The sequence below is a fragment of the Panulirus ornatus genome, chromosome 62 (genome assembly GCF_036320965.1).
Source record: "Panulirus ornatus isolate Po-2019 chromosome 62, ASM3632096v1, whole genome shotgun sequence".
Classification (NCBI taxonomy): Eukaryota; Metazoa; Arthropoda; class Malacostraca; order Decapoda; family Palinuridae; genus Panulirus; species Panulirus ornatus.
In genome coordinates this window covers 6,582,481-6,598,489 of record NC_092285.1, presented here as the reverse complement: position 1 = coordinate 6,598,489, position 16,009 = coordinate 6,582,481, and the positions used below count along the sequence as shown (strand labels likewise).

General features: G+C 41.3%; 1 protein-coding gene across 1 annotated transcript in view; it reads right to left on the bottom strand.

The window, feature by feature from the left end:
* Positions 1 to 214: 214 nt before the first annotated feature.
* Positions 215 to 16,009, bottom strand: part of LOC139745774 (superoxide dismutase [Mn], mitochondrial-like) — a 48,822-nt gene continuing 33,027 nt past the window's right edge. Inside the window, exons 4-5 of the mRNA XM_071656316.1 lie at positions 1,388 to 1,545; positions 215 to 873 (exon numbers count right to left, since the gene is read on the bottom strand). Coding sequence (XP_071512417.1) covers positions 709 to 873; positions 1,388 to 1,545 — 323 coding nt within the window. The 3' untranslated portion in view covers positions 215 to 708. The remainder of the gene's footprint in view (positions 874 to 1,387; positions 1,546 to 16,009) is intronic.

The window sequence follows — 16,009 nt, the reverse complement described above, 5'->3', positions numbered from 1 at the left end:
TTTTGGTTTTACAAAGTGATAACAAGAGGGAAGATTTCCAGTCCTTCACTCCTGCCCATTATATGCCTTGCATAAAAGGTTGGATATACATGGGTAGCATTCTCTTTTCAATCATTCCTTGGGATGAAAATAAAATTTCTGAATCAACAAATTGTACAAAATCATTAATGGTGATCCCTGCTTGTATAGGTTTGCAGTAAATAAAAAATAATAATTCAGCTTTTTATAATTGCCTTTATTAACATTTCAAAAAAAATTAACCATGTCTTGGACAAATACTTTTGAACATAGCAATATTAAACACAGTGAAAAGCAGAGGGATTCTGCATATCTTTTCACAATGTTAGAGTAAATACAGTTAAAAGCTGGTAAACATATCTTTTTACTGAACACATATTCATCTGCAAATAAAATATAAACTTCAGCAATACAACAGTAGAGCTATACACTTGATTTGGACAAGGGTTATTGTAGATTTACATACTAACAATGCAGTTTTTTTGGTAAATGTTGCATTTTTTAAATGGAAAAATAAGTTTCTAATATCCACTATTAATTACAATGTGATAGTACAAGCTTGAATGAAGTGCAAAACATTTTCTGTGTTTTCTCTTCATATGTACAGCACAGCCAAGGGATTTTAACAACCAAATGTCAGTGCACCTCATCCACATTTGAAAGTTTAGTTCATTCTAATGGTATAAATACCTATTTGGCTGCTGAAAATCTTGCAGAGATATCCTTCCAATTAGCAACTTTCCATATGGCATTTACGTAATCTGGCCGAACATTCTTGTACTGTAAATAGTATGCGTGCTCCCACACATCAATACCAAAGAGGGGCACAAGGCCAGTTGTTGCTTCCAGTGGATCCTGAAAAATACAGATCCACTTCAAATCTCAGCATAAATATTTACATGTGCTATTTGATTATCTTCCTTTATTATAGCATAAAAATTTGAATATCCAAATTTAGTATGAAAAAAAAATCAGGTGATTTCTTGTATTAGCACAGATTCCATTCCCACCTCCATCTGTGCACTTTTTATGAAAATAAATTTTACGGAATTGTGGGTCTCAAACTGAATTACATAAGGTGGCGGAGGGAAGGGAAGCCCAGTTCTACAGGGATTTATTTTTATTTAAACATATTACAGAGTGGAAGGCAATCTCTTTCAAAAAAATATATTCTTATTTCACTCACATATACGTTCTTCAGAATCATCCTGCTAATTCAGTACATTAATACATTTTTGGAATGACTGGGGAGACACCCTACACCTAACTTTAGCCATGAGCACTTCAAGTTATTCTTGACTTATGGAGGAATAAGCTCAAAGGAAATTGTATACCTGAGCTATACAATCTCCCCTACCAGCCAACTCACCTGATTAGGACAGGTGGCAATCTGTAAAGCCCCCTTCTGCTTATTGAAGCCCAACCAACCCCAGCCTGAACCCTGCACGGCGACAGTTGCAGCCGAGAGCTGACTCTTCAGGGCATCAAGGCTGCCAAAGTCACGGTTGATTGCTGCTAACAGTTCCCCTGGTAAAAAGTGACATTTAAAACTGATACAAAAAAAAGTTCAATATGTATCCATAAAATGAAATCCAGTTTGATTTGGCAGTGTAGGAGAGGAGTATTCAGACAACGGGCAAGCAATCATAGCCATGTGTACCATCTACTAAAGGAAAGGGTAAAACATGAACAGGTGAGGAGAAGAAAGCGAATATGATGACATAAGAAGTATGGTGCTATGAATATCAAGTAACTAAGGGCAATGTGGAGGAATACAGGAGTATTATGAAAGGCAGTTACATGCATCTGTCCAAGTGCCAAGGTTTTAAAGGGATAGTTTAGCATAAAGCCACCTTCTCAGAAGGAGAATGTCAATGATTTAATTACAAAAAATGAGAGAAAATTCTACCCATAATGTATAACCATTACCTATATTCCTAATTACATGGGATGGATCTGGTACAGTCTAATCATTTGTACATTATCCTCAACACATTCAATTTGATATAACAAAAAATTCTACCCTTACACATATGTATATCTTTATTATTATTATTATTTTGCTTTGTCGCTGTCTCCCGTGTTTGCGAGGCAGCGCAAGGAAACAGACGAAAGAAAAGGCCCAACCCACCCCCATACACATGTACATGTCCACACATGCAAATATACATACCTATACATCTCAATGTTATCCCTGGGGATAGGGGAGAAAGAATACTTCCCACATATTCCCTGCGTGTCGTAGAAGGCGACTAAAAGGGAAGGGAGCGGGTGGCTGGAAATCCTCCCCTCTCGTTTTTTTTTAATTTTCCAAAAGAAGGAACAGAGAAGGGGGCCAGGTGAGGATATTCCCTCTAAGGCCCAGTCCTCTGTTGATAACGCTACCTCACTAATGCGGGAAATGGCGAATAGTACGAAAGAAAAGAACATCTCAATGTACACATATATATACACACACAGACATATACATATATACACATGTACATAATTCATACTTTTTTTTTTTTATACTTTGTCGCTGTCTCCCACGTTTGCGAGGTAGCACAAGGAAACAGACGAAAGAAACGGCCCAAACCCCCCCATACACATGTATATACATACGTCCACACACGTAAATATACACACCTACACAGCTTTCCATGGTTTACCCCAGACGCTTCACATGCCTTGATTCAATCCACTGACAGCACGTTAACCCCGGTATACCACATCGCTCCAATTCACTCTATTCCTTGCCCTCCTTTCACCCTCCTGCATGTTCAGGCCCCGATCACACAAAATCTTTTTCACTCCATCTTTCCACCTCCAATTTGGTCTCCCTCTTCTCCTCGTTCCCTCCACCTCCGACACATATATCCTCTTGGTCAATCTTTCCTCACTCATTCTCTCCATGTGCCCAAACCACTTCAAAACACCCTCTTCTGCTCTCTCAACCACGCTCTTTTTATTTCCACACATCTCTCTTACCCTTACGTTACTCACTCGATCAAACCACCTCACACCACACATTGTCCTCAAACATCTCATTTCCAGCACATCCATCCTCCTGCGCACAACTCTATCCATAGCCCACGCCTAGCAACCATACAACATTGTTGGAACCACTATTCCTTCAAACATACCCATTTTTGCTTTCCGAGATAATGTTCTCGACTTCCACACATTCTTCAAGGCCCCCAGAATTTTCGCCCCCTCCCCCACCCTATGATCCACTTCCGCTTTCATGGTTCCATCCGCTGCCAGATCCACTCCCAGATATCTAAAACACTTCACTTCCTCCAGTTTTTCTCCATTCAAACTCACCTCCCAAATGACTTGACCCTCAACCCTACTGTACCTAATAACCTTGCTCTTATTCACATTTACTCTTAACTTTCTTCTTTCACACACTTTACCAAACTCAGTCACCAGCTTCTGCAGTTTCTCACATGAATCAGCCACCAGCGCTGTATCATCAGCGAACAACAACTGACTCACTTCCCAAGCTCTCTCATCCCCAACAGACTTCATACTTGCCCCTCTTTCCAAAACTCTTGCATTTACCTCCCTAACAACCCCATCCATAAACAAATTAAACAACCATGGAGACATCACACACCCCTGCCGCAAACCTACATTCACTGAGAACCAATCACTTTCCTCTCTTCCTACACGTACACATGCCTTACATCCTCGATAAAAACTTTTCACTGCTTCTAACAACTTTCCTCCCGCACCATATATTCTTAATACCTTCCACAGAGCATCTCTATCAACTCTATCATATGCCTTCTCCAGATCCATAAATGCTACATACAAATCCATTTGCTTTTCTAAGTATTTCTCACATACATTCTTCAAAGCAAACACCTGATCCACACATCCTCTACCACTTCTGAAACCACACTGCTCTTCCCCAATCTGATGCTCTGTACATGCCTTCACCCTCTCAATCAATATCCTCCCATATAATTTACCAGGAATACTCAACAAACTTATACCTCTGTAATTTGAGCACTCACTCTTATCCCCTTTGCCTTTGTACAATGGCACTATGCACGCATTCCGCCAATCCTCAGGCACCTCACCATGAGTCATACATACATTACATAACCTTACCAACCAGTCAACAATACAGTCACCCCCTTTTTTAATAAATTCCACTGCAATACCATCCAAACCTGCTGCCTTGCCGGCTTTCATCTTCCGCAAAGCTTTCACTACCTCTTCTCTGTTTACCAAATCATTTTCCCTGACCCTCTCACTTTGCACACCACCTCGACCAAAACACCCTATATCTGCCACTCTATCATCAAACACATTCAACAAACCTTCAAAATACTCACTCCATCTCCTTCTCACATCACCACTACTTGTTATCACCTCCCCATTTGCGCCCTTCACTGAAGTTCCCATTTGCTCCCTTGTCTTACGCACTTTATTTACCTCCTTCCAGAACATCTTTTTATTCTCCCTAAAATTTAATGATACTCTCTCACCCCAACTCTCATTTGCCCTTTTTTTCACATCTTGCACCTTTCTCTTGACCTCCTGTCTCTTTCTTTTATACATCTCCCACTCAATTGCATTTTTTCCCTGCAAAAATCGTCCAAATGCCTCTCTCTTCTCTTTCACTAATACTCTTACTTCTTCATCCCACCACTCACTACCCTTTCTAATCAACCCACCTCCCACTATTCTCATGCCACAAGCATCTTTTGCGCAATCCATCACTGATTCCCTAAATACATCCCATTCCTCCCCCACTCCCCTTACTTCCATTGTTCTGTACTCAGTCTGTACTCATTCTGTACTCAGTCTCTCCTGGTACTTCCTCACACAGGTCTCCTTCCCAAGCTCACTTACTCTCACCACCCTCTTCACCCCAACATTCACTCTTCTTTTCTGAAAACCCATACAAATCTTCACCTTTGCCTCCACAAGATAATGATCAGACATCCCTCCAGTTGCACCTCTCAGCACATTAACATCCAAAAGTCTCTCTTTCGCACGCCTGTCAATTAACACGTAATCCAATAACGCTCTCTGGCCATCTCTCCTACTTACATAAGTATACTTATGTATATCTCGCTTTTTAAACCAGGTATTCCCAATCATCAGTCCTTTTTCAGCACATAAATCTACAAGCTCTTCACCATTTCCATTTACAACACTGAACACCCCATGTATACCAATTATTCCCTCAACTGCCACATTACTCACCTTTGCATTCAAATCACCCATCACTATAACCCGGTCTCGTGCATCAAAACCACTAACACACTCATTAAGCTGCTCCCAAAACACTTGCCTCTCATGATCTTTCTTTTCATGCCCAGGTGCATATGCACCAATAATCACCCACCTCTCTCCATCAACTTTCAGTTTTACCCATATTAATCGAGAATTTACTTTCTTACATTCTATCACATACTCCCACAACTCCTGTTTCAGGAGTAATTCATACTGTCTGCCTTTATTTATTCCCATTTATATATGTTCGTACTTATTCCTTTTTCTGACAAAGTTCATTTATCAATGAGATCATAATTTCTGTTAACCATACTTGCATGCACACATTGCTTTCACCGCCTTTAATCGATTCTCGCACTGAATCTTCTAACTTCTTCTGCGGCCTATCTGACCTCTCGTACCTTCCAATATTCTTCTTTCCTTCATACTTGTTCACTATTTCCCATGTTAGCAAGGTAGTGCCAGGAACAGATGAGGAAAACGCCTCATACGTTTGCATTCATTTTCTGGTTGTCATGTCTGATGCACCAAAACCACAGCCCCCTATCCACAATCAGACCCCGCAGATTTCTCCATGGTTTCACATGGCCGCTTCAAATGTCTTGGTTCAGTCTGCTGACTGCATGTCACCCCCTGTATACCACACTGCTCCAATTCACTCTATCCTGTGCAGACTTTCACCTTCCTAGATATTCCAAAATATTACTGTATGTCTTAATTCTAGATTGATGTGTAAAACTCTTAATTCTAGATCGTGTAAAACTGAAAAAGGATGGTGAGAGATGGGTGATTATTGGTACTTATATACCTGGGTATGAGAAACTAGTGTTTTGGGGGAAGTTGAGAGAGTGTGTCAGCAGTTGTAGCACAGGGTGATTTAATTGCGAAGGTAGTAATGTAGCAGTTGAGGGTATAATAGGTGTGCGTTATGTATTCAGTGTTATGAATGAAAATGAGGAGCTTGTAGAACTGTGACTGGGAATACCAGGTTTAAAAAGAGTTATACACAAGTATTTGAATGTAAGTAGTAGAGTCAATCAATAGGCATTATTAATTATGCATTAATTGATAGGAGTGTAAAAGAGACTTTTTGGATGTAAAAGTCCTGAAAGGAGAAGCTGTTGGCATGTCTGACCACTACCTTGTGGAGGTGAGGGTGAAGATTGGTAGAGGTTTTCAAAAAATAGGAGACAGAGGCGGGGAGAAGAGAGTGGTGAGAGTAAAGTGAGCTTGGGAAGGAGACTTGTATGAAGAAATACCAGGAAAGACTGAATTAGAATGCCAAAGGAGAGAGCAAAGTGAGAAGAGTGGGTGAGAAATGGGAGGTATTCAGGGAAGCAGTGATGGCTTGTGCAGGAGATGCATGTGGCATGCAAAAGGTGGGAGGTGGGCAGATTAAAAAGGGTTGTGAACTGTGGGATGAAGAAATTAAATTGCTAGTGAAAGCGAAAAGAAAGGCATTTGGATGATACAAGAAAGGAGCTGTACAAGAGAAAGTGGCATGAAGTCAAGAGGAAAGTGCAAGGATTGGAAAAAGAGGGCAAATGAGAGTTGGGGTGAGAGAATCATTAGACTTTAAGGAGAATAAAAAGATGTTTTCGAAGGTGGTAAATAATGTGTGAAAATGAGAACCAATGGGTATATCAGTGCAGGGAGCGAAAGGGGAAGTAATAACAGGTAATGTTGGAGTGAGTATTTTGAGGGATTAGTAAATGTTTGATGAGAGAGTGGCAGATGTAGGGTGTTTGGGTTAGAGTAGCATACATAGAGAGAGTCAGGGAGAATGGTTTGGTGAAATGAGAAGAGGTGGTGAAAGCCCTGAAGAAGATGAAACCCAGCAAGGCAGTGGGATTGGATGGTACTGCAGATGAATTCATTAAGAAAGGGGGTGACTGTGTTGTTGATTGGTTGGTAAGGATATTCAATGTATGGATCATGGTGAAGTGCCAGAGGATTGGCAGAATGCATGTACACTGCAAAGGGGATAAAGGTTAAGGTTCAAACTACAGAGGCATAAGTTTGTGGAGTATACCTGGAAAATTGTATGGGAGGGTACTGACTGAGAGGATGAAGACATGTGCAAAGCATCATACTGGGGAGGGGCAGTGTGGTTTCAGAAATGGTAGACGAAGTGTGGATCAGTTGTGTGCTTTAAAGAATGTGTGTGAGAAACACAAAGAAAAGCTGGGTGAGTATATATATGAGTGGATGAACCATTCTTTCTTTGTCTGTTTACTGGTGCTACCTCGCTGATGAGGAAAACAGCAATCAAGTACAACAGAAATAAATATATAAATATATAAATATAAGAGTGAGTGCTCAAATTACAGAGGTATAAGTTTGTTGAGTATTCCTGGTAAATTATACGGGAGGGTATTGATTGAGAGGGTGAAGGCATGTACAGAGCATCAGATTGGGGAAGAGCAGTGTGGTTTCAGAATTGGTAGAGGATGTGTGGATCAGGTGTTTGCTTTGAAGAATGTATGTGAGAAATACTTAGAAAAGCAAATGGATTTGCATGTAGCATTTATGGATCTGGAGAAGGCATATGATAGAGTTGATAGAGATGCTCTGTGGAAGGTATTAAGAATACATGGTGTGGGAGGCAAGTTGTTAGAAGCAGTGAAAAGTTTTTATCGAGGATGTAAGGCATGTGTACGTGTAGGAAGAGAGGAAAGTGATTGGTTCTCAGTGAATGTAGGTTTGCAGCAGGGGTGTGTGATGTCTCCATGGTTGTTTAATTTGTTTATGGATGGGGTTGTTAGGGAGGTGAATGCAAGAGTTTTGGAAAGAGGGGCAAGTATGAAGTCTGTTGGGGATGAGAGAGCTTGGGAAGTGAGTCAGTTGTTGTTCGCTGATGATACAGCGCTGGTGACTGATTCATGTGAGAAACTGCAGAAGCTGGTGACTGAGTTTGGTAAAGTGTGTGAAAGAAGAAAGTTAAGAGTAAATGTGAATAAGAGCAAGGTTATTAGGTACAGTACGGTTGAGGGTCAAGTCAATTGGGAGGTAAGTTTGAATGGAGAAAAACTGGAGGAAGTAAAGTGTTTTAGATATCTGGGAGTGGATCTGGCAGCGGATGGAACCATGGAAGCGGAAGTGGATCATAGGGTGGGGGAGGGGGCGAAAATTCTGGGAGCCTTGAAGAATGTGTGGAAGTCGAGAACATCATCTCAGAAAGCAAAAATGGGTATGTTTGAAGGAATAGTGGTTCCAACAATGTTGTATGGATGCGAGGCGTGGGCTATGGATAGAGTTGTGCGCATGAGGATGGATGTGCTGGAAATGAGATGTTTGAGGACAATGTGTGGTGTGTAACGGAAGGGTAAGAGAGATGTGTGGAAATAAAAAGAGCGTGGTTGAGAGAGCAGAAGAGGGTGTTTTGAAATGGTTTGGGCACATGGAGAGGATGAGTGAGGAAAGATTGACCAAGAGGATATATGTGTCAGAGGTGGAGGGAACGAGGAGAAGTGGGAGACCAAATTGGAGGTGGAAAGGTGGAGTGAAAAAGATTTTGTGTGATCGGGGCCTGAACATGCAGGAGGGTGAAAGGAGGGCAAGGAATAGAGTGAATTGAATCGATGTGGTATACCGGGGTTGACGTGCTGTCAGTGGATTGAATCAGGGCATGTGAAGTGTCTGGGGTAAACCATGGAAAGCTGTGTAGGTATGTATATTTGCGTGTGTGGACGTATGTATATACATGTGTATGAGGGTGGGTTGGGCCATTTCTTTCGTCTGTTTCCTTGCGCTACCTCGCAAACGTGGGAGACAGCGACAAAGCAAGAAAAAAAAAAAATATTATATATATATATATATATATATATATATATATATATATATATATATATATATATATATATATATATCCCTGGGGATAGGGGATTAAGAATACTTCCCACGTATTCCCTGCGTGTCGTAGAAGGCGACTAAAAGGGGAGGGAGCGGGGGGCTGGAAATCCTCCCCTCTCGTTTTTTTTTTTTTTTTTTTTTTTTTTTAAATTTTCCAAAAGAAGGAACAGAGGGGGCCAGTTGAGGATATTCCAAAAAAGGCCCAGTCCTCTGTTCTTAGCGCTACCTCGCTAACGTGGGAAATGGCGATTAGTTTAAAAGAAAGAAAAGATATATATATATATATATATATATATATATATATATATATATATATATATATATATATATATATTATCCCTGGGGATAGGGGAGAAAGAATACTTCCCACGTATTCCCTGCGTGTCGTAGAAGGCGACTAAAAGGGGAGGGAGCGGGGGGCTGGAAATCCTCCCTTCTCATTATTTTTTTTTAATTTTCCAAAAGGAACAGAGAACGGGGCCAGGTAAGGATATTCCCTCAAAGGCCCATTCCTCTGTTCTTAACGCTACCTCGCTAATGCGGGAAATGGCGAATAGTTTAAAAAAAAAAAAAAAAAAAAAAAAAAAAATATATATATATATATATATATATATATATATATATATATATATATATATATATCTTTCTTTTTCTTTTAAACTATTCGCCATTTCCCGTGTTAGCGAGGTAGCGTTAAGAACAGAGGACTGGGCCTTTGTGGAATATTCTCACCTGGCCCCACTCTGTTCCTTCTTTTGGAAAAAATATATATATATATATATATATTATCCCTGGGGATAGGGGATTAAGAATGCTTCCCACATATTCCTTGCGTGTCGTAGAAGGCGACTAAAAGGGGAGGGAGCGGGGGCTGGAAATTCTCCCCTCTCGTTTTTTTTTAATTTTCCAAAAGAAGGAACAGAGGGGGCCAGCTGAGGATATTCCAAAAAAGGCCCAGTCCTCTGTTCTTAACGCTACCTCGCTAATGCGGGAAATGGCGAATACTTTAAAAGAAAAGATATATATATATATTTTTTTTTTTTTTTTCATTATACTTTGTCGCTGTCTCCCGCGTTTGCGAGGTAGCGCAAGGAAACAGACGAAAGAAATGGCCCAACCACCCCCCCCATACACATGTATATACATACGTCCACACACGCAAATATACATACCTACACAGCTTTCCATGGTTTACCCCAGACGCTTCACATGCATTGCTTCAATCCACTGACAGCACGTCAACCCCGGTATACCACATCGCTCCAATTCACTCTATTCCTTGCCCTCCTTTCACCCTCCTGCATGTTCAGGCCCCGATCACACAAAATCTTTTTCACTCCATCTTTCCACCTCCAATTTGGTCTCCCTCTTCTCCTCGTTCCCTCCACCTCCGACACATATATCCTCTTGGTCAATATTTCCTCACTCATTCTCTCCATGTGCCCAAACCACTTCAAAACACCCTCTTCTGCTCTCTCAACCACGCTCTTTTCATTTCCACACATCTCTCTTACCCTTACGTTACTCACTCGATCAAACCACCTCACACCACACATTGTCCTCAAACATCTCATTTCCAGCACATCCATCCTCCTGCGCACAACTCTATCCACAGCCCACGCCTCACAACCATACAACATTGTTGGAACCACTATTCCTTCAAACATACCCATTTTTGCTTTCCGAGATAATGTTCTCGACTTCCACACATTCTTCAATGCCCCCAGAATTTTCGCCCCCTCCCCCACCCTATGATCCACTTCCGCTTCCATGGTTCCATCCGCTGCCAGATCCACTCCCAGATATCTAAAACACTTTACTTCCTCCAGTTTTTTTCTCCATTCAAACTCACCTCCCAATTGACTTGACCCTCAACCCTACTGTACCTAATAACCTTGCTCTTATTCACATTTACTCTTAACTTTCTTCTTCCACACACTTTACCAAACTCAGTCACCAGCTTCTGCAGTTTCTCACATGAATCAGCCACCAGCGCTGTATCATCAGCGAACAACAACTGACTCACTTCCCAAGCTCTCTCATCCCCAACAGACTTCATACTTGCCCCTCTTTCCAAAACTCTTGCATTTACCTCCCTAACAACCCCATCCATAAACAAATTAAACAACCATGGAGACATCACACACCCCTGCCGCAAACCTACATTCACCGAGAACCAATCACTCTCCTCTCTTCCTACACTTACACATGCCTTACATCCTCGATAAAAACTTTTCACTGCTTCTAACAACTTTCCTCCCACACCATATATTCTTAATACCTTCCACAGAGCATCTCTATCAACTCTATCATATGCCTTCTCCAGATCCATAAATGCTACATACAAATCCATTTGCTTTTCTAAGTATTTCTCACATACATTCTTCAAAGCAAACACCTGATCCACACATCCTCTACCACTTCTGAAACCACACTGCTCTTCCCAAATCTGATGCTCTGTACATGCCTTCACCCTCTCAATCAATACCCTCCCATATAATTTACCAGGAATACTCAACAAACTTATACCTCTGTAATTTGAGCACTCACTCTTATCCCCTTTGCCTTTGTACAATGGCACTATGCAAGCATTCCGCCAATCCTCAGGCACCTCACCATGAGTCATACATATTTCAAATAACCTTACCAACCAGTCAACAATACAGTCACCCCCTTTTTTAATAAATTCCACTGCAATACCATCCAAACCTGCTGCCTTGCCGGCTTTCATCTTCCGCAAAGCTTTCACTACCTCTTCCCTGTTTACCAAATCATTTTCCCCAACCCTCTCACTTTGCACACCACCTCGACCAAAACACCCTATATCTGCCACTCTATCATCAAACACATTCAACAAACCTTCAAAATACTCACTCCATCTCCTTCTCACATCACCACTACTTGTTATCACCTCCCCATTTGCGCCCTTCACTGAAGTTCCCATTTGCTCCCTTGTCTTACGCACTTTATTTACCTCCTTCCAGAACATCTTTTTATTCTCCCTAAAATTTAATGATACTCTCTCACCCCAACTCTCATTTGCCCTTTTTTTCACCTCTTGCACCTTTCTCTTGACCTCCTGTCTCTTTCTTTTATACATCTCCCACTCAATTGCATTTTTTCCCTGCAAAAATCGTCCAAATGCCTCTCTCTTCTCTTTCACTAATACTCTTACTTCTTCATCCCACCACTCACTACCCTTTCTAATCAACCCACCTCCCACTCTTCTCATGCCACAAGCATCTTTTGCGCAATCCATCACTGATTCCCTAAATACATCCCATTCCTCCCCCACTCCCCTTACTTCCATTGTTCTCACCTTTTTCCATTCTGTACTCAGTCTCTCCTGGTACTTCCTCACACAGGTCTCCTTCCCAAGCTCACTTACTCTCACCACCCTCTTCACCCCAACATTCACTCTTCTTTTCTGAAAACCCATACAAATATATATATATATATATATATATATATATATATTTTTTCTTTTAAACTATTTGCCATTTCCCGCGTTAGCAAGGTAGCATTAAGAACAGAGGACTGGGCCTTTTTTGGAATATCCTCACCTGGCCCCCTCTGTTCCTTCTTTTGGAAAATTAAAAAAAAAAAAAAAATGAGAGGGGAGGATTTCCAGCTCCCCGCTCCCTCCCCTTTCAGTCGCCTTCTACGACACGCAGGGAATACGTGGGAAGTATTCTTAATCCCCTATCCCCAGGGATAATATATATATATATATATATATATATATATTTCTTTTTTCTTTCATACTATTCGCCATTTCCCGCATTAGCGAGGTAGCGTTGAGAACAGAGGACTGGGCCCTTGAGGGAATATCCTCACCTGGGCCCCTTCTCTGTTCCCTCTTTTGGAAAATTAAAAAAAAAAAAAAAAAAAAAAAAAAAAAAAAAAAAAAAAAAAAAAAAGTGAGAGGGGAGGATTTCCAGCCCCCCGCTCCCTCCCCTTTTAGTCGCCTTCTACGACACGCAGGGAATACGTGGGAAGTATTCTTTCTCCCCTATCCCCAGGGATAATATATATATATATATATATATATTTTTTTTTTTTTTTTTTTTTTTTTTTTTTTTTTTTTTTTTTTTTTATATATATTTTTTATATATATATATATATATATATTTTTTTCTTTCATACTATTCACCATTTCCCGCGTCAGCGAGGTAGCGTTAAGAACAGAGGACTGGGCCTCTGAGGAAACATCCTCATCCAGCCCCCTTCTCTGTTCCTTCCTTTGGAAAAAAAAAAGAAAAAGAAAAAGAGAGGGGAGGATTTCCAGCCCCCCCGCTCCCTTCCCTTTTAGTCGCCTTCTATGACACGCAGGGAATACGTGGGAATTATTCTTTCTCCCCTATCCCCAGGGATAATATATATATATATATGTTCTGGAAGGAGGTAAATAAAGTGCGTAAGACAAGGGAGCAAATGGGAACTTCAGTGAAGGGCGTAAATGGGGAGGTGATAACAAGTAGTGGTGATGTGAGAAGGAGATGGAATGAGTATTTTGAAGGTTTGTTGAATGTGTCTGATGACAGAGTGGCAGATATAGGGTGTTTTGGTCGAGGTGGTGTGCAAAGTGAGAGGGTTAGGGAAAATGATTTGGTAAACAGAGAAGAGGTAGTAAAAGCTTTGCGGAAGATGAAAGCCGGCAAGGCAGCAGGATTGGGTGGTATTGCAGTGGAATTTATTAAAAAAGGGGGTGACTGTATTGTTGACTGGTTGGTAAGGTTATTTAATGTATGTATGACTCATGGTGAGGTGCCTGAGGATTGGCGGAATGCGTGCATAGTGCCATTGTACAAAGGCAAAGGGGATAAGAGTGAGTGCTCAAATTACAGAGGTATAAGTTTGTTGAGTATTCCTGGTAAATTATATGGGAGGGTATTGATTGAGAGGGTGAAGGCATGTACAGAGCATCAGATTGGGGAAGAGCAGTGCGGTTTCAGAAGTGGTAGAGGATGTGTGGATCAGGTGTTTGCTTTGAAGAATGTATGTGAGAAATACTTAGAAAAGCAAATGGATTTGTATGTAGCATTTATGGATCTGGAGAAGGCATATGATAGAGTTGATAGAGATGCTCTGTGGAAGGTATTAAGAATATATGGTGTGGGAGGCAAGTTGTTAGAAGCAGTGAAAAGTTTTTATCGAGGATGTAAGGCATGTGTACGTGTAGGAAGAGAGGAAAGTGATTGGTTCTCAGTGAATGTAGGTTTGCGGCAGGGGTGTGTGATGTCTCCATGGTTGTTTAATTTGTTTATGGATGGGGTTGTTAGGGAGGTAAATGCAAGAGTCCTGGAAAGAGGGGCAAGTATGAAGTCTGTTGGGGATGAGAGAGCTTGGGAAGTGAGTCAGTTGTTGTTCGCTGATGATACAGCGCTGGTGGCTGATTCATGTGAGAAACTGTAGAAACTGGTGACTGAGTTTGGTAAAGTGTGTGGGAGAAGAAAGTTAAGAGTAAATGTGAATAAGAGCAAGGTTATTAGGTACAGTAGGGTTGAGGGTCAAGTCAATTGGGAGGTGAGTTTGAATGGAGAAAAACTGGAGGAAGTGAAGTGTTTTAGATATCTGGGAGTGGATCTGTCAGCGGATGGAACCATGGAAGCGGAAGTGGATCATAGGGTGGGGGAGGGGGCGAAAATTTTGGGAGCCTTGAAAAATGTGTGGAAGTCGAGAACATTATCTCGGAAAGCAAAAATGGGTATGTTTGAAGGAATAGTGGTTCCAACAATGCTGTACGGTTGCGAGGCGTGGGCTATGGATAGAGTTGTGTGCAGGAGGATGGATGTGCTGGAAATGAGATGTTTGAGGACAATGTGTGGTGTGAGGTGGTTTGATCGAGTAAGTAACGTAAGGGTAAGAGAGATGTGTGAAAATAAAAAGAGCGTGGTTGAGAGAGCAGAAGAGGGTGTTTTGAAATGGTTTGGGCACATGGAGAGAATGAGTGAGGAAAGATTGACCAAGAGGATATATGTGTCGGAGGTGGAGGGAACGAGGAGAAGAGGGAGACCAAATTGGAGGTGGAAAGATGGAGTGAAAAAGATTTTGTGTGATCGGGGCCTGAACATGCAGGAGGGTGAAAGGAGGGCAAGGAATAGAGTGAATTGGAGCGATGTGGTATACAGGGGTTGACGTGCTGTCAGTGGATTGAATCAAGGCATGTGAAGCGTCTGGGGTAAACCATGGAAAGCTGTGTAGGTATGTATATTTGCGTGTGTGGATGTGTGTATGTACATGTGTATGGGGGGGGGGGGGGCCATTTCTTTCGTCTGTTTCCTTGCACTACCTCGCAAACGCGGGAGACAGCGACAAAGTATAAAAAAAAAAAAAAAAAAAATATATATATATATATATATATATATATATATATATATATATATATATATATTATCCCTGGGGATAGGGGAGAAAGAATACTTCCCACGTATTCCCTGCGTGTCGTAGAAGGCGACTAAAAGGGGAGGGAGCGGGTGGCTGGAAATCCTCCCCTCTCGTTTTTTTTTTGATTTTCCAAAAGAAGGAACAGAGAAGGGGGCCAGGTGAGGATTTTCCCTCTAAGGCCCAGTCCTCTGTTCTTAACGCTACCTCGCAAACGCGGGAAATGGCGAATAGTATGAAAAAAAAAAAAAAAAAAAAAAAATATATATATATATATATATATATATATATATATATTATCCCTGGGGACAGGGAAGCAAGAATACTTCCCACATATTCCCTGTGTGTTGCAAAAGGTGACAAAAAGGGGAGGGAGTGGGAGGCTGGAAATCCTCTTGTCCCATTTTTTCAAATTTCCAGAAGGAACAGAGAAGGGGGCCAAGTGAGGATATTCATTCTGAGGCTCAGTCCTCTGTTCTTCACACTACCTGGCTAATGCAGGAAATGGCAAATATATATGAAA